This window comes from Sciurus vulgaris (genome assembly GCF_902686455.1).
Source record: "Sciurus vulgaris genome assembly, chromosome: 11".
In the NCBI taxonomy this organism is placed as follows: Eukaryota; Metazoa; Chordata; class Mammalia; order Rodentia; family Sciuridae; genus Sciurus; species Sciurus vulgaris.
The window spans coordinates 71,679,572-71,704,645 of record NC_136472.1 but is presented as its reverse complement, the minus strand read 5'-3'; the positions used below and the strand labels follow the sequence as shown (position 1 = coordinate 71,704,645).

Genomic DNA, 25,074 nt, shown 5'->3' with positions numbered 1-25,074 from the left:
GTGTCTCCTCCCTCTCTCATAGCTGTTACGAGAGGTGTTGGTCCAGTGGACCCTGGTGGGTTGGGGAGGAACCACCTATGAAAGAGAATGAAGTTCCCCTTCCACCTCCACAGGGGCCCCTAGTTCATTTTTCACTCCAGACTCAGGCCCTGGGCTGAGGTGGCAAGCGGAGGAGCAGCCCAAAGAGATAGCAGTGGCTTAGTCCTTGCCTCCCCATCCATTGCTGAACCTGGTACCCCAGTGCTTGCCTCCAGCCCCCAGATGGCCCAGGCCTGCTGACCTGCAGAGTGGGCATGCTCTCTGCCCTGCACCTCCTGCACTTGGAGGTTTAGAGGCCCTTGGGAATGTTAGATGCAGTGGGCTTATTTTTTGTTAAAAGTGGCAAACCCACCCCTCAAATCCTAGAGCAAGTTGGGCTACCCCCCACCCTCCATGGGCACGCCCGTAGGAGGCAGTGTTCTGAACTGTGCAGGACGGGCCCTGACGGCACAGGATTGGTTCAGGCTGCAGGTTCCAGCATATGCTTGCCTGGGTTTGGGCTCAGAGTGTCACCCTCTCCTCAGACTAGGGATCCCAAGGAGGCGCTGACAAGTCAGGACTTTGCACAGTGGTTTCAGCCTCTATCCTCAGGCAGGGGAACAGGTAGGCAGGGCTACTTCTGTTTCAAGGGGGTGAGGAACCTAGGTCCCAGCATAGGTCTGGGCCCTGAGAATTAAGTCACCCAGGTGTCTGAGGACTGAGACACATCGTGTTGGTAGACACACACAGTTGGCAGCTGGACTGGGACTCGGCTTCCTCTCTCCTCGCTAGTCTTCCCCAGGCACTAGCGTCGGAGGTCCTTAGGGATGTGTGCTTGCGGCATGGAGCCAGTCCCAGAGAATGACACCGTCCTTTCCCCAGCCTGAAGCAGCCGTCGCTTCCTGTCCTTATTAGCCTGTGGGTCAGCCACAGGCTAAGCCCCTCTGTGCTTGGCCAAGAGGTCCAGGATGTTAGACTGGTTTGTAGACAGGGAAGGAGGGCCCAGGATTCCTCATCTTACTTCACACCTGGCAGATTGAGCTGAGACCTCACAGTCCCCAGGAGGCATAGGGTCGAGTGCCATAAGGCAGCAAGGCCAGAGGAGCCTGCTGGATGGGGTGGCACCAGCAAATCACTGGTGAAGTGACTTGCACAAGGTTGCACACCCAGGATTCCAACAAGTGTGTTTCACGCCCCACAGATTTTGGACTTCTGTCTGGAAATGCTTCCTGAAACCCTGGCCCCAGCTCAGAGGTTGCTCTGCTGCAAGAAGTCAAATGGAGATCTGGCCACTGCCCTGTGTGCCCTCACATTATCGTGGGAGGTGGGCTGTTAACTGTTTTGCACTGGAGGAAAGGGACATGCTGCCCTAAGCATGTCTGTTCACAGAGCTCAGCAGGCCAGCTGGGGGTGAACTGCTCCGACGGCTTCATTCACCAGCCTTGTGCCCCAGACACTGGGATGAGCACAAGGCTATCAGACTTCCCTATAGTTCCGGGCCTAACCTTGGAGTGATGAGCTGGAAGAGGTGGGAGGGATCACTGGAAAGCCCAGTAGGCCTCAGTAGTACCTGTGAGATGGCCTGTGACAAGCTTGCTTTGCCTGACTCAAGCCAGCACTGAAACTGGTAACAGATCTTGTGAAGGTCTGTCGCTGGGCCCAAGACCAAGCTTCCAGTACCCACCATAAGGATCAGAAGCGGCTGTCCTGGAGAAGGCCTGGGGTCCTGGAGTTCTCACAACAGGCCCTGCCCTCACCCACCCAAGGCTTGCACCCAGAACTGGGAGACTCCCATTATGCCCTCCCCCTGGGTCGGGCCTCAGAGGGCAGTCTTTCACTCCATCTGGTCTCACAGATGACCTGCAAATTTCAGGTTGTAATCTTTACTGTAAGATATAGGGCCACAGGTGAAGTGATTTGCCCAAGGTCGCATGCCCTGTATTCCACAGGTGTGTCTGACTCCTCACATACTTTGGATACTGTGCTGAAATGCATCCTAGAACCCTAGTCCTGGAGGAGTCTTTATCTCAAGGTCTTTCTGCTGCTGCCTTCTCCACGGTGGTTTAAAAATGGCTGGTGAACCTGGGCACAGTGGCAAATGCTTATAGTACGAGCTACTCAGGAGGCCGAGTCAGGAGGATTATGGGCAATATAGTGACGTCCTGTCTTTTTCACCCCCACTCAGTGCTAAGGATTGAACCCAGAGGCATTCTACCACTGAGCTACTCCTTGACCCTTTTTATATTTTATTTTGAAACGGTCTCACTAAGTTACTGAGGCTAGCCTCAAACTTGTGGTCCTCCTGCCTTGGCCTCCCGAGTTCTGGGATTACAAGTGTATGCCACTGCATCCAGCACCATCTCTTCAAAAACAAAAAGAGTTGCCAAGTTCTGAGTTCCCACTTTAGAAACAAGCTTAATGTGGTATTTGAATGTGGGGATCCCAAGATATGTAGATACTAAGGGACCTATTCCAGTACCTCTGAAGACACCCCACAGAAGAGTGCCTACTTTTCATGACCTTGGACCTATTATAGCCCAAACTCAGACTCCAGAGAGGGGAATCTAACCCCCAGCACAGAAGATGAGCATGATGCCCCATTGCGTTGCTGGCTTTGGTGGGGCAGGTGTGGGCCACATGGGCCTAGCTGGGCCCGGAGGTTAGAACCTCTCCAGGCCACATCAATAGCAATGCTGATGCTCCCTGAAACCTAAGCATTAGTTCACCTGATCCTCAAGTCCATGACGGGGTATGAGCTCTGCTCTGCTGACAAGACATGGGCAGGAACTGGAGCAAGGAGGCAGAGGCAGCGCTGGGGCCAGAACCCAGGTCTCCTGTTAGAGAAGCCCAGGACCCATTTCACAGACAAGAATGAAGGCCGGGGAGGTAGAAACCAAAATCCTCCCGGTGCTTGTGTTCTGTGTATGCCTCTAACCTAAGCTGGTGAGTGAAGGAAGTGACTGTTCTGCTATCAGCTTTGCCACCCCAGGAAGCTGGGACAAACATATTTGTGGTTCACTTTTCCTGTCTCTGTAATGTGACATACCACATTCCAGAAAATGGCCCTTCTAAAGATTGCGTGTCATGAAAAGACAGCAGAGCTGAGAACTGAGGCCACGCAGCACTGCCCTGCGCTTCCAACGTGGAGCACAGAGGCGCTGAATCCTCAGGGACCCGCCCATACCCAGGAAGCCAGCTGTCCAGATTCTTCGGATCCGCAAGAAGGCTGGGGGTGTGACTCAGTGGTAGAGTTCTTGTGTGGCATGCATGAGGCCCTGGGTCCCATCTAGCACTGGGGAAAAAAAAAAAAAAAGCCGAGCAAGTAGCTCCTCTCCAGCACTCTCCAGGGTGAAAATGGAGGATAATAAATCTTTATTATGTCAGCTTAGGTTCCCCACCATCCTCCCCCTCACAGCCTGCACTGTGGGGCGGGGTGGGTAAGACTGGGGAGCCCTCTCCTCCACCGCTCCAGCCCCGACTCAGGTCAGCAATGCCTGGCGCAGCATCTGCTTCTTCTGAGGTGTGAGGCGGGTGGGGAACTGGATGTCAAAGAAGATGAAAAGGTCCCCCTTCTTGGTGGGGTCCTCGGGCAAAGGCATCCCCTCATCTGGCACCTTCTTGAAGTACTTGGGACTGAAGGAAGGATGAAAGGAGCTGAGAGGGCACCCAGCACCCCAGTTTCCACCAGGGGGCAACTCTCAACAGCAAGACTGGGTGGGAGAGGAGACCCTTGTCCCAAAGGGCACATTCCCTGAAAGCCTGCTCACAGTAGGTCTCTGCTGGAGGGCCCCAGGAGTCTTGTTTTAGGTATGGGCTACAGCGCAGGGAAGTGGGGGGTGCCAGGCTGCGGAGCAAACCTTCCCACGCAGAAGGCCTTTCTCAGAACAGGACTTACAGGATGCAACTTAGAACTCCGAGTTACCACAGCTTTGTAGTGCATTTTAAAGCTAGTGAGAATTTGTCAGGGGACTGAAAACGACAGGGATTGCCCAACACTTGGGACCTCTAGTCTCTCCTGTGGCTCAATTAGAAAAGCCATTCCTTTGGCCAGGGGGTGCACCCCACGGCTTGACCAGAGTATGGGCTGTTTTCGGTCTTCTCTCACCCTCTCAGCAAGGGACCCTTGTGCTGGGTACAGCCTGCACAACTGTACTGAGCAGGCTTTTCTGACTCTACACTCTTTAAGTCCCAGGCCGGCCCTTCTCTTGCCTACCAGGGCCCAAGGCAGATGGACTCACTGGACTATGTCATTGATGGGGATGTTGAGTAGACGATCATCTAGGGTCTTCACCTCCACAGTGCAGCCAGTGAGGGCCTGGGGAGGTCAAGGCCAAAAGATGGGAGTGGGGAGGGTCACCATGGCCATCCTACTTAGAAGGCACTTGATGAGCCTATCTGGTGCCAGACTTTGAGCTGAACACTAGGGAGACAAAAGGCTGTTCAAGAACTATTAGGTGATGCCCCCGCTCACCACTGCCCTCCAGGAGTTCAATCAGTAGGTCAGACTGATGGTGATCTAACATAGGGATACGATAGAGATGGAAGTAATGGAGTCGGTGGGCACCAGGAGGGGCCCCTTGCCATTCTGGAGTGGAGGAAGGCGGCATGGTGGCAGCAATTGACACCTTCTTAGATGAGGGGGGCAGGCAGCATTGTGAGCAGAGGGTCCAGGAAAAGCAAGGGAGCAGAGGCACAGGACGTGGAAAGAGCCCAGAGAGGTGGGTGGGGGACAGGCCTGCCACACAGATCTGACACCGCACAAAACCAACCGCTCGGTGGGGACCAACAGGAGAGGAAGTAGAGAGCGGGTGGGGGCGGGCTGGAACCCCAGGACGCAGCAACTGGGGAGGGGCCGTGCCAGGCTGGTGCAGTGGGACTTGGTCTGGCCCAGCCCCGCTCCTGCACTGTGTCCACTCACCTTCCCCAGGGGGATGGGATACACAAAGAGGAGGTTGTCCTTCTCCCTGCGGAAGCGAGGGTGGAGCTTCTCCTTCACGATGAAGATGATGTCTGCTGGGATGATGTTGGGGCCCTGGGCAGGGGAGGTCAAGGGGTGACAAGGACTAATTGCCTGGGTGACTTGGCCAAGTTCCGGCCTCTACTTGTCTCCATGTCTTCCACTGTAAAATGGGGAGATCAGACCAGGATTTTTGGGAGGACACAGAGACCCTGCTCTGGGAAGCTTACCCAGATGAGTCCTCCCTGAACCACAGCTCTGTTGATCATGCCCAACATGAATGCACTCAGCAGGAGGGGAGAGGAAGGGTCTTCCTCGGAAGGCAGTGGGAACATTGAACTGGGTCAGGCAATGTCTGCACATCTTTGTTCTGCTAATAACAACTCAGGAGTGACACTGCTACCCAAGCTTCACCAAGTCACCAAAACTGCTGAGGTCCCTTCTGGGCATGGGGACTAAGGAATCAGACCAGCCCTTTCACTCTGGGAGCTCCCAGTCGAATGGGGAAATAAACACACAGTGAATCCTCAGCAAGTTCAAGGCCAGGATAAAGGGAGGCCAGAGGCAAGGGCTCCTAGGAGGTACTGACCCATGTGGGGTGGCCAGGGAAGGCTGCCCAGAAGGGGAACATTCCAGGTGGGTCCTTAAGGCTATTTTTTCTTTTGTTTTTTGAAGTGAGATCTCACTAAGTTGCCCAGGCTGACCTCAAGCTCCTGGGCTCAAGTGATCCTCCTGCCTCAGCCTCCTAAGTAACAGGGATTACAGGCATGTGCCACTGTGCCCAACTTGAAGGGTGCTTTTTGGAAATAGATGTTTTATAGGTGAGAAAGGGGCAAGAAGTACAGGCAGAGGAGCTATTCTCTCTCGGTTCTGAATACTCCATTGCTCTGCCTCTTCTTAGCACTTTAGGACTCACCTTACCTAGGACATTAATTTAATATTTTGATGTACATAAATCTTTGATTTAAAATTACTAGTAGTAAGTGGTTCTGAGTAGCTCCTGTACTTGGGCTCTATACAGAAAATTAAAGAAAATCAGTAGGAGCACTGAAGGTAAGAGTGGGTTCGGCTCTTGCCCTGGATAAGTTCCTTTTCTCTCTGGGCCTTAGTTTCCCACTCTGTAAAATGAGGACAATCCCTAAGATGCCCACTGACAGAGGCATTGTGAGGCTGTATCTCTGGGACAGGACAGTAGGGATCACCTCACCAACTCTGCAGAGTGGTCTCCCTACCAGACCAGAGTCCACAGGGACAGGAAAAAACATCGTCTCTTTCTCCTTCAGTCCCCCCACCACTTGAGCCTGGTGACTGGTGCTAATCAGCGTCTCTCCCTCTCACCTGGTCCCCTTCCTTCTCAAAGGTGATACGTGTGCCCTGCCTCCAACCAGACTTCACATCGATCGTCAGGATCTTGTCCTTGATGGTAGAGGAGTACCCATCCTCGTTGAGCACCTGCAGGGAGATGGTGGGAGTGGGCAACTCAGGTTCCTGTGAGCCCCTCTGTACGCATGGAAGATGCTCTGCAGAACTGGTACTCAGGCTCAATTTCCTAGCACAGGGAAGATCGACCCTCAGTCATTCACATCCATTCTGTCGCCAATGGTGCTAAGAACTTGACTGTAGGGTGGCAGGGCATGTCCTAGGGCTAGAGCTGGCACTAGAGAAGCTGTGAGTTGATCAGACCTACAATTCCAGCCCTGGCCACTAAAAGATGCACAGTGAAAATGTCCTTTCTCCAAATCCCAGACGTCCTGAACTAGCCTCTGGCAGTTCTCTTAGTCCCAAAGGGAGAAAGAACATGGAAGGCAACAGATTTGGCCCTCACTCAATGCATTCCCCGTTAGGTTGTCCATCCATCCCTAATCACATGCCCACAGGGGTGCCACCTATGGAAGGCATGTCCTCTGCTGGACAAAGGTAAGGGGGACCTGGTAGAGGACTGGCACATAAGACAGCATCAAACCAAGAACTTACAAGGGTCTTCCTCAACAAGTGACCTTGGGGACTGTCACGGCCAACCCTCTGTGCCCACACTGCTCCCTCTTACTAATGAGGCATGCCCCTGATGAAATCCTGGGGCATGGTCAGGTAATGCCAGAGAGCGGGATTCACAGGAGACTCCTCCCACTCAGAGTCCTCTCCCTTCCCACAGCGAAGGGACTGAACTGAGAAGAAGGAGTCCTACCCCAATTAGGGGGCTGCAGGGGGACTTCTGCTGTAGGAAACAGGCTAATCCCCTCAGTTGTCCCAAATTTCATATCCTAGAATTCTAAAATCCTAGGTCTCTAGATCTAAGACTCCATTCCCGAGTTCCCTAGTTAGGATAAGGAAGAAGGTGACAGGGCGGATGGAGGAACAGATAGTGACTCCCAGAAGGAGCAAGCAGAGTACTCACTCTTCGGGAGATCTTAATTTTTTTGGTGCAGCCAAAGAATAAGTCCTCCAGGGACAAGTAGAGGTCCCGTTCAATTGGGGGATCCTGCTTCTTGACCCCTCGGCCTCGGAGCCCCCCAAAATTCAAATCCACCTCACTTCCTTCTGCATCAAAAAATTCTACAGGAGATAGGGAGACGAGTAAGAAAAATTATGTCTTTACTCAGAGTCTTTACTCTGATTCTCCCCATCTCTCTCTCTCTCTCTCTCTCTCTCTCTCTCTCTCTCTCTCTCTCTCTCTCTCTCTCTCTCTCTCTCTCTCTCTCTCTCTCACACACACACACACACACACACACACACACACACACACCACACACTCCCCACCCCTGTATTGTGACCCAAGTATAACACCAGCACCCCATTCCCACCTCTCAGACTCAGACTGGTCAGATGGAGATTCAATCCTCAATTGAAGACCAGTGAATATCATCCCTGCCAGATCCCACTAGTGGCCTCACTTCCACTCTGGACACTGCCCTCCACCCCATCAACCTCCCCACAACTTGGGAAGTTACCAAGCAGGTTGTCTCAGCACGGTGAGGTGCGCCCTCTAGTGGCAGATCCTGGTAGTGCCCACAGAGCACTACGCATCTGTTTTTCCCAGAGGGTCAGAGCTGAGTCCTCCCTACCCCTCCCTAGGCTCCAATTCCCCTCACTGTCCAGCCCAAGACCACTGGAGATCCCAGATTCAAGTTTTTATGAAGTTATCAGCTGATATTAAGGAGGAAAAGGCAAGCTCCTGGCAAGTCTGAGAGGTCACCAGCATACCCCAAAGTCCTCTTTCTTCAGCTCCATTGCCCAGTTCTACATCCATAACCTCCCCTGTTGCTCCTCACCTTCACCCTTCCATCTGAGTGCACAGAGGAAGCCCCATCCTGGCCCAGCCCCTGAGGTACTGTTCAAACCTTCAATTTCTGTCTGCGGGATGGGGATAATAATGCCAGGTGACCTGCCTTCCACCATTAAGATAGTGAAGAGCTAAAACTTGCTGAGAGCTTACCTTGCAGCAGGCACTATGTTCAGCATTTTGCATTTTCATTTGGCTTTATTTATTTGTTTATTATTTATTATTTTTGCATCGTTGGGGATCAAACCCACAGCCTCGCACACGCTAGGCAAGTGCTCCATCACCTAGTTATGCCTCTAGTCCTTCATTTTTATTTCATTGGACCAGAGAGGCCATACAAAATTCTCACACTCCCAGAACTAGAAGAAGTTGACCTGGACAATTTGATGACAGGAAAAAAAAATTTTACCACTATGCTGTATAGTTGGTGTGGAAGCCCTTCATAAACTGGAAAATTAGGGGTCACTGTTATGCACACTGTCTCTCATGGTTAATGCCATGGAATGAAATTTGCAGGTTAAAATGATGCAGTGACCTTAGGCAGAGGGGTGAAGTGGCTTCACACTATGTCCCTGTAAGATGTGATAGTTCATCAAGAGGCCTGTGAACTAGGGGCAGGGTTATAGCTCAGTGATAGAGCACTTGCCTAGCATGTATGAGGCATTGGGTTTGATCCTCAGCACCACATGTAAATAAACAAATATTTCTTAAAAAGAAAAAAAAAAAAAAAAAAAGAGGCCTGTGAACTACCTGGTCTGCTCTTGCATTACTGAATTTGTTCACCCAACACCTATGGTGTGGCACATAGTAGACACCCCAAAAGCAAGGCTACAGCAAACCCAGCCCCTTGACCCTGCAGGGAGAAGGGACACAAGAACCCCGGAGTGGAGCTCTGTGGTAGTATAGTACCTTGTCACAGTGCCTAAGGAACCCCTAAACCTAGAGGCCAACTTCCCTTGACAAGTAAGCAATGGCCTGCAAACTCTCTTAGCTCCTTTTTTTTTGTACCAGGAATTGAACCCAGGGGTGCTTTACCACTAAGCCACATTCATATACCCAGCCCTTTTGTTTTTTATTTAGATGCAGGATCTCCCTAAGTTGCTTAGGGCCTCACTAAATTGCCGAGACTGACTTTGAACTTGGGATCCTCCTGCCTCAGCCACCAGAGCCACTGGGATTACAGGTGTGCACCACTGCACCCGGTTCCTGGCTCCTTTGAACTGACTTTTTTCTATGCATCTGCCTCTAGGAGAGACAGGTCCAATATGACCTTTTCTAACCACGGAGCCCACTTTCATAAACATCATCCCATTTGCTAGTGAGCCCCGAGACATGTTTATTATGGCCATGTAGTGGTGAGGAAGCTGAGGATTCAGGGAGGGGAGTAAACTTGCCCGGGATCACACAGCTCATGCACAGTGGTACATGGATTTGAAATGGGTCCTCGGCCTCCAACTCCCTTGCTTTTTCCAGTCTCATATGGAGTTTATAAACTCAGCCTCTGGCCAACTTGTGAGGGCATGGCACAGTGGATGTGGTCTCTGAGGTGAGAACTTCAAGCCCACTTATTAACATGGAGAAGACAGAAGAGAACTTTCGGAATGCAGAAAGGTTGTAGAACAGCCTGGGAGAAGGGCCAGTGGGTGGGGGAGGAAACAGGTGTGAGAGTCTAGACCAGATGCATAACTATAATCAGGAAGACAGATCCTGAAAACCAACTGCCTTTGCAAGATGATTCTAAGAGGGCTGGGAGTGTAGCTCAGTGGTAGAACACAGGCTTAGCATGTGTTTGTCTGGGACTGGGATCACCCCCCACCATGTACCCATTTGCCCATCTACCACCGACCCATGCACACATCTGCCCTCTCATCCACATGCCCATCTGTTCATCTGTCTTTCCTCTGTCCATCTACCCTTCCTCCCAGCCTTTCACCCACCCACCCATCCACTCATTCTTGTCAGATACTAGGCTGTTGGACCTCAGAGATCAATCAGACTTGGAGGAGTTCCCAGTCCAAGGGAGACAAGCATGTCAAGGAAACTAACTGTAATTCAACAGAAAAAGAGACAAAGGGCATCTTCCCACATAGACAGCATTAGCAAAAGACTGGAAAGAAACTGAATATCTATCAATAAGAGTAATTATGCTGGGCGCTGTGGTGCACACCTGTAATCCCAGCAGTTCAGCAGGCAGAGGCACGAGGATCGCATGTTCAGAGCCAGCCTCAGCAACTCAGCAAGGCACTAAGCAACTCAGTGAGACCCTGTCTCTAAATAAAATAACAAATAGGGCTGTGAATGTGGCTCAGTGGTCAGTGTCCCTGAGTTCAATCCTCAATACCGCCTCAAAAAAAAGAGTGCACCATGGCACCTAGCTTCCCAGATCTTTTTTTGGCTAGGGCTCTGGTTCTGAATTCCATTCAAGAGGTAAACACCGAGCCATTTGGAGGGCAGAAAGAGGGAAGGCAGGCGTCTCTCTGGGGCTTTGCTGGAGCTGGTCAGCACTGTCAAGAAGATACTGAGTTTTCTGCAGCAACAATTCTGTGTTCCCCACACTAGTGACAGGCTTGAGCCTGTCAGGAGCAAGTAGAGCAGCAATGGAAGCAAATTTGTTAAGTCATGCCTACAGCTATGATGGTGTTATGGAGCACAACAAGGTATTTCCTGATCCCCTCAGCATTCCCTCTGTGGCAGGGACAGCTACTCTCCTTGTGAGCCAGTTCAGGGGTACTGTTCTCGGAGGAATTCCTGGTAGGCTCAGCCTAGCGCCCTCACACCCAGACCTTCCACTGATTTTTTTAACCACCTAATTCCCTGTACTGAACCCCTACTTGCTTTGCTGGGATAGAAGGGATATGTTTCTGCAACTGATTTCTTTTTTTCTTTTTCTTTTCTCTTTTTTGGTACAAGGGATTGAACAGGAGGGCTAAACCACTGAGCCACATCCTCGACCCTTTTTTATATTTTATTTAGAAACAGGGTCTCCCTGAGTTGCTTAGTGGCTTGCTAAGTTGCTGAGGCTGGCTTTGAACTTGCAATCCTCCCGCCTCAGCCTCTGGATCTACTGGGATTACAGGCATGTGCCCTGTGTGATTTCTGACTTATACACATCTGTACAATGAAGTCTTATGTGGTCATTAAAAGGAATAAAATAACCAGGCATGGTGGTCCACATCTATAATCCCAGCTACTCAGGAGGTTATTGTTTGTTCTATTTAGTTTGATCAATTGTACACAAATGGAGTACAACTTTTCATTTCTCTGGTTACTCCAGAGATTAAGGCAAGAGGATTGCAAGTTTGAGGCCAACCTGGGCAACTCAGCAAGACCCTGTCTCAAAATAAAAATTTTAAAAAGGGTTGGGGATATAGCACTAGCCTAGTATGTATGCCGCCTAGTATGTGGTACCGCCCGGTACTACAAAGGGGGAAAAAAATGAATGAAGTAGATCTGTAGATAACACAATGTATTATAGTATAATCTCCAAAATATGTTAAGTTTAAAAAGTCAGTGTGTATAATGTAGTTCCAATACCTTAAGGAAATAAAGGGCTAACATAAAAATGTGCTCACTAAGGCATAGAAAATTTTCAGAAGGATATGTAGACTGCTTCTGGAAAGGAAATGGAGGCCTGGAATTTATTTCTTTTTCAATAAATTATCTTTTACCTTTTTTTTAAAAAACAACAACAACATACACTATATATATTTCTTAGGGTGAAAAAACAAAAAAACTACTTAAGAGAAAAATGTCTTTTTTAGTCCTGTCCTTTCCCAGTGAGGCAAGAAGCCGAGGAAGATCTCTTACCACTGAAGGGGTTGTCTCCCCCGAAGAACTCATGGAACACCTTTCCAGGGTTGCCATGGAAGACGTAGCCAGTTGTCCATGGGGCCTGGGATCCAAACTCCAGAGGAATCCCGCCCTTCAGGCCTTCTTCTCCAAACTTGTCATAGATGGCTCTCTTCACAGCTGTGAACAGGAGGATCTTGAGGAGGGATGCAGCCTTGGGGGCTAAGATCATGGAGGGGATAGGGGGAAGGAAGACCTGGGGAAGAAGATGGGACAAAGCAACCAAGGTGCTTGCAGCTTATGCCAAAGTCTCTGGAATGAGATTCTAGAAGTTAGAGACGCCTCATTCTTGAATGGCCTCAGGATCCCTATAGCCCAGAAAGAATAGATTTGCTGGGGGTGGGGTGGGGTCAGGCTACAGACCTGGAGTTTGGCTTAACTCAGTCCTCACAGCTGCTGTCCTAATGGGAGTAATTAGAATCCTAGCATCTTGAAATTTTAGAATCTAAGAATTCTAAAGCCTCCAAATCCTGGAGCTTTGAAATCCTAGAGTTTGAGGCTATAAAAGTCCTGAAAACCCAGCACTGGAGAAACCCTAGTGGTCTCCTGGACATCCTGCACAGCATCCATAATCAGAGTCTCCAGGACATAGCCCTCAGGAAGACTGCCCAGGGCTGGGGCCATGGTTCACACTTGCCCCATGCTTCTTGGCTCCCCTAGGACACAGACTTATAAAGACTCCTGGCCTCTCTCTGCCCCTTACTGCTCCTGTGTCCTTGAGGTGATGGACACCTCCTCAGCTGGCTGGGAAGGATGAATGGCATCCTGCTCCGCTGTGGCCTTCTTCCCCATGGTAGCCAGCATTTCCTTCCATTCCTCTCCTTGGGGAAGGCTCCATCTTTTGGGCCTGGGGTGTGGGGAATGTGCCCCTGCTCCTGCCCTGCCTGGTGCCCCTGCACACTCATCTCTCTCCTTAGCTTGTGTCCACTGAAAAAGGCAATTTTTGATGTTCTCTCAGCTTGTTTAGATAGTGGGCAGGGAGGACAGATACTCATTCTCTCTGGACCCTCTCAGAAAACTCAACCGTCTAGAGACTTAGGAACGATCTTAAAGGAGAGGACAACAGAAATCTCCTGGAGCAGTCCCACGGTCACTCACGGTCACTCAGCACGTCATAGGCTTCTGCTATTTGCCTGAAGGTCTGTGGTGCTGTGGGGTCGCTTGATTTCAACGGGTGGGTCTTAAGGGCAAGTGTCCGGTACCTAGAGGAGAGAAAGTGAAAGTGAGTCCTGTAATGTACAAAGCTGCTCCCCCCAACACCTTTCCGGTTCAGCCATTTTCCCCGCCTCCCAACTACTGTCAGTCTGTGAACATCCTGGCTAGCTATTGGTTCATCAGTCAGCTTGCAAGTATCCTTCTCCGTTATTGGTCCCCTGTTAGCCCGCGGGGATTCAACTGCTTCACAGTAGCTACCTCGCCATCTTTTCTCATCCTTCTCTCTTTCCTCCTCACTTTCTCTATCCTCCTGGCTTTCACACTCTTTCTTGTGTGCTCCCTGTCTCGTTCCCTTTCTTTTCCTCTCATTTTCTCTCTTACCCTGCAGGGAGACACTCTGTTTGCTTATGTGATTTCCCGTGTCCAACATGGTTTCCATGGGATCCCTTACAAGTCCTAATTCCTGAGGGGCAGACATGGTTCCAAGCACACACTGCTGTCAATCGCCTAGCTATGAATCAGGGATGATCTCACAGGCTGTGGCAGTCACCGAGATGCACTGCTCAGATCTCCTTGAAGAGAACCTGGTGTAGGGATGCTGGCTGACTGGCAGCCCAGGAGCTGCCCGGTGGGCATCTGTTCCCCAAGCTCTCCCAGCCAATGCCTAAGCATAGTGGCCCATTTCTGGGAGCATGGGACCCCTTCAAAAGACAAGCCTGCCTGAGATCCTCGGGCCGTGCTGCCGCTCTCTCTTCCCAAGCCCTTCTTCCCCATCTCCTGGCACAGGTGTCAGGCTACTCTGCAGCGTGAAGCTTCCCTCTGCACACTTCTCCTTCCTTTGGGATTTCCTGACCTATTCTGTGCACATTTAACCCCATCTTGGTGTCTGCTTCTCAGAGGACTGAAACTGACCCACAGATTTCTTTGGAGAAAAAGATAAAATCAGATATGGGAAGGGCCTGTACAGAGAGGCACTCTGCACCTGTCAGGTCCTCAAGGTCTTCCCGCTCTGTGCTCATTGCTTTTGCCTGCTTCTGTGTCTGCCAATCCCACCTGTCAGTCACAGGATACCAGCAGCATCTGAGGACATGCACTGTCAGTATCCCAGGAGGGAAGGGATGGCAGGGACTGGAAGATTTGCAGAGTTAAGAAAGGAGCTGTTAACCAAGGCACAGGCAGAGGGAAGAAGATGAGGGACAGTACCTAGAGACTAGGAACCTGACCATCATGAAACCTGTAGGAGTGACAGGAGGGAGCAGCTACAGAAATCTGGAAGGAGTGTGTGGACAGGCCCAGTGGCAGGAGCCAAGACCCTCACTGAGGGAACTAGGCAGCCTGAGAGACCCCATAGGAAGGGAGCATAGGAATGAAGACTGCAACCCGCTCTCCTCCAACAACTCTCCTGACTCACTCCCCTTGAGCAGGATGCACCAGGAAGCCAAGGGCAAGGAAACCTGTACCCTCAGCCTCCCAGAGAACCAAGCAGGCCAGGCAGGGTGCAGAGGGGGACTTTAGGGGCAAAAGGAAGTAATCAGTCCAGGTCCAGACTCTCAAGTCCCAGTTGGAGCACACACAGCCCCCCGCTGGGTCACAGTGCAGCCTCACCTTCTCATGGGTGTGCCCAGGGTTCCACGGTTTCTCTTCTGGGGACAGCTCAGCTCTCACAGGGCTGATCCCCGCCTTCTCTATGCAGCCACCTCTCCAGGTCCCATAGCACCTCATACGCAGCCAGCCCAAGCAAGAGCACATATCAGTGCCTCCCAGGGACAGCAGCCAGAAACCTGAGCATCACCTTTAACTCCAACTTCCCCTTTGCTCCCTTCTCCCCCATCCTGTCAATCACCAAGTCATACCAGTTTTTCCTTCTAAATGTTCCCTTCCTGCCTCTTCATCCCTACAACTATTTAGAATGTCCCTCTCTATCCAGTAGTCCCCCTCTCCAATGCAATCCACCTTGTGAGTTGCCAACTAGTAAGGTCTCTCCCTCCCTCCCTCCCTCTGTCTGTCTGTCTCTTTCTCTAGTCCTAAAATACTGTGACCACATCACTCCCTGCTGAAACCCTTCACAGGCTGTCTTATTTTCAGCATATGATCCAAAGGTCTCCCTTAAAGATTTAATCCCTTGCTTCTCTCTCTGCAGTAACATCACTCCGGTTCACCTGCTTTCCTGAGTGGGTGAGTGAACTGCCAAGTTCAATCCCTCCCTTCCCTGCAGCCCCCTGAAGAGGTTTTGTCCTTCTTCAAGCCTGACTTCTGTCTTGATGACCACAATAGCCTCCTAAGAGCTCTCTCTCCTTCCAGTGTAGGCTCCCCCTACACCGCGCACCTTCCCTTTGGGGACAGTCATCACAGTTGGGGTGACGTAATCAATATCTGTATTCATCAACAAAATTAGGCTGCCTGAGGGAAGGGGACATGTCTGTCCGATGACTGTTAGATCTCCACGCTGCTACCATTGCTCCTAACCTAGATGGTCAGTGCTCAGCAAATACTCATTAAATTTTTGTTCAAAGAAAACAAGAAAAAAAGATTTAAAAGATCAAACAAAACAATTTTCTTTTTCAAGCTGGGTATGGTGATGCATGCCTGTAATCCCAGCTATTCAGGAGTCTGAGGCAGGAGGATCACAAATTTGAGACTAGCCTTGGCAACTGAGTGAGACTCTGTCTCAAAATAAAAAGGGCTGGGGATGTAGCTTAGAGGTAGAGTGCTCCTGGGTTCGATTGCCAGTACTGCAGAGTGTGTGTGTGTGTGTGTGTGTGTGTGTGTGTGTGAGAAAATGTGCTTACTCCTAACCTATCCTTTTTCTTTTCTTTTCTTTTCTTTTAAAGTAGTGTGGATTGAACCCAGGAGCACTCTACCACTGAGATACATCCTCAGCCTCTTTGAGACAGGATCTTACTACATTTTTTGTGTTCTCTTTAGATACACATGACAGTAGAGTGTATTTTGACATATTATACACACATAGAGTATGACTTACTCTAATTAGGAGCCCATTCTTGTGGTTAAACATGATGTGGAGTTACACTGGTGGTGCATTCATTTATGAACATAGGAAGGTTCTGTCTGATTCATTCTATGTCTTTCCTATTCCATCCCCTCTCCCTTCCTTTTATTCCCCTTTGTCTAATCCAGTGAACTTCTATTCTTTCCAATTCTGAGGCTGGCCTTGTAATCCTCCTGCCTCAGCCTCCCAAGTTGCTGGGATTGCAGGTATACAACACCACACCCAGCCAGCCTCAATTTTCTTAAGAATGGACCAAAAAGTCACTGTGACCTGAGGGAAGTATTCAGAGATGAAGTTTGATCAAAGACAAAAATCCATATGAAGCAAGCAGGAGGCCTGTGTTTCAATCCCCAGTACCGCTAAAGAAAGAAACAAACAAACAAATGATGACCAGAATGAAATCTGTAACATATCCACATCATCTGGCCAGTTCATTCCCCTGTTCACAATCCCTTGGTTCTCCATAATATTCAGGATAAATTTCAAATAGATCCTTTGTCCCAATTTTGTTGCTAGGAAAGCTAAAGCACCCTGGAGAGCCGACATGGCCCAGGACATAAAGGGAGATGGGCTGGGAACCCCCTGAGAAACAAGGTGTCCAAATTTCCAGACCCTTCCCTGGACCAGCCCCAAACCAGGATAAAGAGAGAAAGAGAAGGATCAAGGCTCATCTTGTATGCTAAGCTATGCAGGAAAGCTGGGTTTGGAATGGATGAGGGTGGGGCGGCCTGCACAGCCCTCAGACCCGGGTCACTTCAACTTACGCCTTCTTGATCTGGGCGTCCTCTGCATTACGAGTGATCTGGAGCACAGAGTAATAATCCTGGCCCATGGTTGGCAGTCAGTGAGTCCTAGTAGTCCTTAAACTCTAGCAGGGCTGTTAGTCTGCATTCCTTGGTTGCTCCTGACAACCGCCCAAGGGCATTCTGGGAGTTGTAGTCCTTCCTTACTAAACCAACCACCTTGTTGGTTTGGCTCTTAAAGAAGAGGAATGTAAAAGGACTGGGAGAACTGGGGCTGCTTCTGTGACCCAGGTCATTCAGCTCAGAAACTGGAGCACTACAGAGCTCCAATTTGTTCTACTGTATTTTTATTTTTAAGAAGAGCAGCAATTACTTTTTTTGTTTGTTTGGTTTTGGGCATTGAACCCAGGGCCTTGCACACACAAGGCAGAAGAACCTGTACCACTCTAAAAGTTTTCAGAACAAATGCATTTAGCTGATTTTTAAAATATACACTTTTTGCTTTAGCATAGTTATATATTTTCAGAAAAGTTGAAAAGATAGTAGAGAGAGTTCCTATATATCTCACATTATTTTCTTATTAACATCTTACATTAGTGTGGTACATTTGTCACAAATAATGAACAATATTGATATATTACTATTAACTAAAGTTCATATTGTATTGAGGTTTCCTAGTTCTTACCCTAATATCTTTCAAGATTCTGTCCATGACACCACATTACATTTAGTTGTTGTATTAGTCCATTTGCTGTTGCTATTACAAAGTACTTGAGGCTATTTAGTTCACAATCTTGGAGGTTGAAAGAACCAAACAGCATAGTGCTGGCTCATGCAAGAAACCTATGATCGTCATTTCATGACAGAAGGCAGGCTTCATTGTGGGAACACATGTGTGAGAGAGACTACACAATGAGACAAGAAGTCAGAGAGTAGGAAGTGCTAACCATTTTATAACAACTCACTCAAACAGGAACTAACCAGGGTCCCACAAGAATCCCTTCCAAAAGCAGTGCCCCAATGATTCAATCACCTCCCCCTAGACTCCACATCTCTTAATGCACCAACCTTACAACACATGAACCTTTGGGGGATAAACCACAACTAAACCATATCAGTTGTCATGTCTCCTTAGGCTCCTCTTGGTGTGACAGTTTCTTAGATTCTTCATGTTTTTGATGACCTAAACAGGTTAAGGAGTGCTGTTGAGATATATGATCCTCAAATGGGATTTACTTGATGATTGTTTTCATAATTAGACTTGGCTTACAGGGAGATGCAGAGGTGAAGTGCCATTTTTATCCCAGCACCTCAAAGGCACCTACCATCAACAAAACATCACAGATGATGTGAACGTGCATCACCTGGCTGAGGCAGTGTTTGTCAGTTTTCTCCACTGTAGAGTTACTGTCTCCCCATTTCACTTTGCCCTCTTTGGAAGGAAGTCACCATGCAGCCCACCCTCCCAGGATGTCGTTACGCTCCACCTCATTGAGGGTAGCGGAGCCCCGTTTTCCACTCACACCCCCCATCCTGTCTGTTCTGCTTCCTGGGCATCTCTCAGGCCCCTGCTCTGCTCTTACTTCTTACAGCCATGGCCACGCTCTGGCTTCATCTTTTAGCAAGACCCCTACAGCTCCCTCACCATTGGCCTGCCTTGTCTCTCCTGCCAAGACCCTACTCTGCGTGGCCCAGAGTGAAACTGCTTGCCCTGGCACACAGGCCCTGCGCCAGTCAGAATGGACCACAGCACTTACGCTGCCTGAACTCTTCTCTCTCACATTCACTACGCTGCTACCTCTGTTCACAGCACCCCCACCTTCCACCATGAACCTGGCCTCCAACTAGCAAACTCCTCTTTTTTCCTTTTTATGAAATAATTTTGTATGCACAAAAAAGCAGTATTAGAGCATTCCTTATTGAAGGGATATTGACCCTGTGTCTCCCTCCCTGTTTAGTATTCTCTTACTCTTTTAAAAAAATAGTTTTACTATATATGCATATATTCAGTGGTATGTTGGTAAGTGCTTAACAACTGGCTCCCTAGAAGGGTCAAAAGAGTCTGATTTGTGGCATTTGCCATATTTTTTTCCAAACTGGTACAAACCAGCTCTATTATATCACTATTATATCTTATTTTCTTTTTTGGTACCAGGGATTAAACCCAGGGTGCTTAACAAATGAGCCAAATCCCTACCCCTTTTTATTTTTTATTTTGAGACAGGGTCTTACTAAGTTGCTTAAGGCCTCACTAAGTTGCTGAGGCTGGTCTCAAACTTGCAATCTGCCCACTCAGCCTTCTGAGCTACTGAAATTACAGGTGTGTGCCACATGCCTGGCTCACTGCATTTATTTCTAACAACATACTTACCTTTTAATATTTTGAATTTTATATAAGTGGTATAATTTATTCAAATAGAAAGTATCTCTGTGTGTATGACCTATTTGTACAGAGGGTACGTTACTCTGTTAATGAACATTTGGGTATGGCATCAACTTTGTAAGGTAATACCAGTTTTCTGATGTGGTTTTTCTTTTTGTTCATTTGCTTGTTGGTAGGGAATAAACCCAAGTGGTAAGGATCAAACCCAGGGCTCAAACCCAGGTGTACTAGGCAAGTGCTCTACCACTGAGCTACACCTCCAGCCATTTTTATTTTGAGACACAGGCTGGCTAAATTGCTGAGGCTGAACTCGCATTTGCAATGCTCCTGCCATAGTCTCCCAAAGAGCTGGGATTACAGGCATGTGTCACCATGCCCAGTTCTGATGTGGTTATTCTAATTTACACTGACGATTGCAGCGTATGAGAATTCCTTGTGTTCCACCTCCTCACCAACTCTTGATGTCAAGTTTTTAAATGCTTGTCATTTAAGTAGGAGTAAAATAGTATCTCAGTTGACTCATTAATTTAACCATCACAAAAGAAATATTATTTGGCAAAAAAAGTGCTGATATGTATTACAATATGGATGAACTCTACCAAGAGAAAGAGGCCAGACCTGAGAGCTCACATATAACATGATTGCATTTATATGAAATATCCAGAATAGGCAAATCCACACTAAGTTGGTTAGTGGTTGCCAGGGCTGGAGGAAAGGGATTGGCTGCTGAAGCATATGAGATGCCCTTCCTCTTCTGGTCCCAGGTGCTTCAGGAGCTGTGGGTTATGTTGCAGATATACCAAGTCCAAGAACCCACACACAACCAGTCCTGAAAATGGCACAGAAATGGCATGGAAAACCCAATCACAAAGATAGAACCCAAGTTCCTGAGGAACATGTATTTAGCCAAGAAGTACAAGATGAGCCTAAAGCAAAGGCAGGCAAGCAAGACCAAGGTCATGAGTGCAGATGCCAAAGCTATTGGGCCCTCATATGGTCCAGTGAGGATAAGCCCAAGATCCCAAAGGTGAGCTCAATCGACTTGCCTACCCAAGCTTGAGAAGTGTCCTTGTGCCCACATTGCCAAAGTTTCAGGACCTACCAGGCAAAGGTCAAAGCAAAGGCTCAGACCAAGGCTCAGTCCCAGGCTACAGCTGCATCTCCAGTTCAGACTTCCAAAGAGAGCCAGGCCCCCAGGAAGTATCCATAGTAAAGGTATATATAGTGTGCCCCTGGGCTATTGTCCACCTGGGCTGGTGTCCTCCTGTGCTGTTTGTACAAATAAGCATCATCAACCACCAGTGAAATTCCACATCGTGTACAACCACAAGAATGGGATTCTAATAAGTTTTATATTCCATGTACATATGTCAAAATATACTCTATTGTCATGTATACCTAAGAGGAATAAAAAATAAGCATCATTAGTTATGGAACAAGTGGACATCATACAGCTCCCAATATGATGCTCTTAGGACACAGAATCACCTCTGTGGTGTTCTTACCAAAATGCATAACCTAAATTTAATCATGAGGAAACTAAGACAAACCCAAATTAGGGATTCTTTCTCAAATTGGCCTATACTCCAAAAACAAGAGAGGCATGAAGGAAAAGGAAAAACTAAGACACTGCTTCCAACAGGAAGCAAATACATGCAACACTCAATGCTGGATTAGATCCTGGACCACAGAGGAAAGGGTGATTATAAAGGGCACCAGGCAAAACTTGAATGAGACCCTGACAACACAGGGTCAATATTGATTTCCCTGTTCTACAATTACACTGTAGTGATGAACAAGTGTCCTTTGTTTTAGTAAATGTAACCTAAAGTGTTTTAGGAGAACAGGACATGAAATTTACATATTCCCAAATGAATCAGAAAACATGCATACAGCACTCATAGAAAGAAGGATAAAACAAATATAACCAACTAAAAAGCTTAACAAACTGGGAGATCTGAACAGGGGCATACTAAAATTCTTTGTGCTATTCTTGCAACTTTTTTGCAAGGTTGATATTATTTCAAAATAAAAAATAAAATCAAAGAATATAAAATATATGTACAAAGAGCTTGCTGAAAAAAGAAATCTTTACCTATTGCGAGGATTGTCTGGCATGGAGGATATGTTCAGTAGCAGAGGCCCCTGAGGTTTACAGGCCTGAGAGAAAGAGGTACTTCTCACCAGAAGTCACAAGAGGGCATCTGAAAGCCAAGAAACAAGATCCACCACATACTTCACTGCGCCTGCGCTGTCATGATCGATGTGAGCTACACTACACTGTTTTTTACACAGAATGCACTCCTCAATTCTAAAGGGAAAACACACTTGGCTGAAAACCGGAGCTCCTTCCATTCACAGCACACAAGGCTCTGGAGCACGTGGGACCTGGCCTCTGCTCCTGTATGGGTCTGGATTTCAGAGCAGTTGTCAAGGGTAACTATATCTCTCACAACCAGGACATCAATTCTGGAGACCTATGAAATGGGGCTTGTGAATGTGACAGCAATGTAGAGGAGTAAGCCCTAGAGTGGGAACTCAGAGGTCTGTCACTTGCTGTGTGAACTCACCCATATCTGCCCTCATCCTGTTTTTTCATTTATTTTTGGCTAGAGATTGAACCCAGGGGTGCTTTACTACTGAGCTACATCCCCAGATCTTTTTTATTTTTTATTTTGAAATACAATCTCACTAAGTTGCTGACGGTATCATAAATTGCTGAGGCTGGCCTCAAACTTGCAATCCTCTAGCCTTAGCCTCCTGAGTCATTGGGATTTCAGGTGTGTGCCACCACGCTCAGGCCATCCTGTTTTCTTGAACTTCTGAAAGTTCCCCCTTGGCCTCCTAGGTTCACCAAATTCTGGAATAGGTCCTCTCTGGTTTACCTGGTCCTATCAAAAATCACTGCTTAAAATGAACTTGCTGACTGGTCCTGGAGTCTGCACACCTCCCATCTCCTTGCAGTTCCCTTCTTAGCCAAGCCCAGCCTCACCACGGTGGATGCCTTTGTGGGCACCTGGAAACTAGTGGACAGCAAGAATTTTGATGACTACATGAAGTCACTTGCTACCAGGCAAGTGGCCAGCATGACTAAGCCTACCACAATCATTGAAAAGAATGGGGACACATCATCATAAAAACACAGAGCACCTTTAAGAACACAGAGATCAGCTTTCAGCTGGGGGTGGAGTTGGATGAGATTAAGCAGATGTCAGGGAGGTCAAGTCCACTGTGATGCCGGATGGAGGAAAACTTGTCCCTGTGCAGAAGTGGAACGGGCAAGAGACTGCACTTGTGCTGGAGCTAAGTGATGGGAATCTCATGCTGACACTCCTCGGCAGCAGGGCAGTGTGCACTTCCAAGAAAGAGGCATGAACAGCCAGCACCGTCAGACTGCTCCTCTGCCAACTGGCTACCCCTGCCTGGACTCAGCACCACATTGCCTCATTTTTTTTCCTCTGGCATTTTGTATAAATCTACTTTGTTCAGGGAATTCTTCTGGGGTCAAGTGGCACCTGACCTGAATCCAGTTCCAGTTCCCATTGTGTATGTGAGCTTAACTGTATCCAGAATGCTCTGAGGTCAATTAAGCAGAGCAAAGCCCTCCACCCCATCAAAAAAAAATTGCTCTAGGCCTGAGAATGTAGCTCAGTGGTCAAGTGCTTGTCTAGCATGAGCAAGGCTGGGTTCAATCACCAGTACGACAAAAGAAAAAGAAAAATTACTGTAGTCACCTCTCTCGTGTCACCTGCTCATGACTACATGATGCTTGTGACTACATGAACACAGGTTTTGGAGACTGGCCAAAGTCCAAATCAAAGCTGTGGTATGTAATTTCTTGAGGTTCAGTTTCCTAATCTGAATAAAACAGAAATTACATTGGCTTTTTAAGAGGGTTGTGAGGATGGCTAGGCTCGGTGGCACACAGCTGCATGGTGAATCAGGAGGCTCAAACAGAAGGATTTTAAGTTTGAAGCTAACCTGGGAAACTTTAGTAAGACCCTGTCTCAAAATAAAATTTAAAAAGAGGTGGGATGTAGCTCAGATGCAGAATCTCCTGGGTTCACTCCCAATACTACCAAAAAAAGTTTATTATGAGGATGATAAATATATAAATATTTAGAACAGAGCAGATACTCATTAGATATTCAAAGAAATGCAGTATTTGACACTTTGGTTTAGGCATAAGCAACAGTGTTTTGTAGAAAACAATCCACTTTGAAATTAAGATATAAGATAAATTTCGCCTGGTGTGGTGGTGCACACCTGTAGTCCTAGCAATTCAGGAGGCTGAGGCAGGAGGATAGCAAATCAGAGGTCAGCCTGAGCAACTTAGTGAGACCCTGCCTCAAAATAAAAAAAAATTAAAAGGACTGGGGATGTGGCTCAGGGTTTAAGCACTCTTCAATTCAATTCCTGGTAGCAGAAGAAAAATAAAATTAGTGCTCTCGACACTTGGCAAACTAATTACTTCACCTCTAAATGTCACAGTGTAGTTTTAAAAAATATATATATATATATTTTTTGTACTGGGGATTTAACCCAGGGGCCCTTTACCACTGAATTACATCCCCAACACTTTTTACATTTTTTTGAGACAGGGTCTCACTAAATTGCTTAGGGCCTTGTTCAGTGCCTGAGGCTGGCTTTGAAATTCTGATCCTCCTACCTCAGCCTCTGGAGTTGCTGGGATAACTTCGGCACACCACCATGCCAGCTGAGAATATATCTTTAAGAACTCTGTCAACCATGTTATTACCCTAGCCAGGAATAACTTTCTTCCCTTAAATAAACCAAAATCTTAGCAGGCGTGGTGCAGCTCTAGTGTTGCATCCTCCAAGAATCCTTTCTATAATAATCTCTAAACTATAAATAATAGGGTATCCCTATGCTTGACATCATTAAAAACAATGAGGAAGGTCTAAATGTGCTGAGATGGAAAGAGCTTGGAAATACTAAGTGAAAACCATGGAACACACACACTACAATTTGATTTTTATGTTTGGGGAAAATAAGTGTTTTATGTTTAGGAAAAAAGAGGTGACCATGCCATTCTCTTACTTAAAACTCTTCACTACTTTGCCATTGATGACCAAGTCCAAGTTCCTGACCCGGCTGACATTCGAGCTCCTTCACTATTTGGCCCTGCTTGTCTCTCTGGTCACATCTCCCCATCCTACTAGCCCTGGTTCCTATGACTAAAGTGCCCTTCAGATGTCAATGGTTCTCAGACTTGAACCCACATCAGAATCACCCAGGAGGTGTGTTAGAATATAGGGTGCTGGCTAAATTCATAGAATTTCTGACTCGGGTCAGGGGTGGGACCCAAACTTTTCTGTTTCTAACAAGTTCCTGGGTGATACTGACACTATTCCAGGGAACACACAATGACAGTCCCTGCCTTCGCCATGATCATGATTCAACTTCCTCACCTATACAGAGGCTGACCGGCCATGTCAGTTTGCTTGGAACTACCCCAGTTTTGCACCTGAAGTCCCATGCTGTCCCAACTCCTCAGTTCTGGGCAAACAGGGACAGCTGCTACCTTGCCTAAGAATCTCTCCCAGGATATTTACTGCTATTGCCGAACATCCTTCTCTAGGGCCAGGTCAATAGGGACTGCTCAGGAAGGAGTTCCATTGTCTTCTCTTTTTGCTGGAATAAGAGAATTTAACAAAG

The 25,074-nt window shown here is 47.9% G+C and overlaps 1 protein-coding gene across 3 annotated transcripts; it reads right to left on the bottom strand.

Annotated features, from left to right (window-relative positions):
• Positions 1 to 3,350: 3,350 nt before the first annotated feature.
• DNAJB13 (DnaJ heat shock protein family (Hsp40) member B13) lies at positions 3,351 to 17,187 on the bottom strand. Of its 3 annotated transcripts, none has more exons than XM_079103813.1 (8): positions 17,034 to 17,185; positions 13,203 to 13,306; positions 12,063 to 12,224; positions 7,371 to 7,528; positions 6,314 to 6,427; positions 4,937 to 5,050; positions 4,257 to 4,333; positions 3,351 to 3,651 (listed from the first exon to the last, which is right to left on the bottom strand). In XM_079103813.1, exons 1-8 carry the CDS (start codon positions 17,099 to 17,101, stop codon positions 3,498 to 3,500), a joined length of 951 nt encoding a protein of 316 aa, XP_078959939.1. In that variant the 5' UTR covers positions 17,102 to 17,185; the 3' UTR covers positions 3,351 to 3,497. The 3 variants fall into 3 exon arrangements, 2 of the variants coding, with proteins under 2 accessions (XP_078959939.1, XP_078959940.1); XR_013757716.1 differs by having other exon boundaries at positions 3,580 to 3,651; positions 4,257 to 4,438; positions 17,034 to 17,187; XM_079103814.1 differs by lacking the exon at positions 3,351 to 3,651 and having other exon boundaries at positions 4,272 to 4,454; positions 17,034 to 17,187.
• Between the last annotated feature and the right edge of the window lie 7,887 nt (positions 17,188 to 25,074).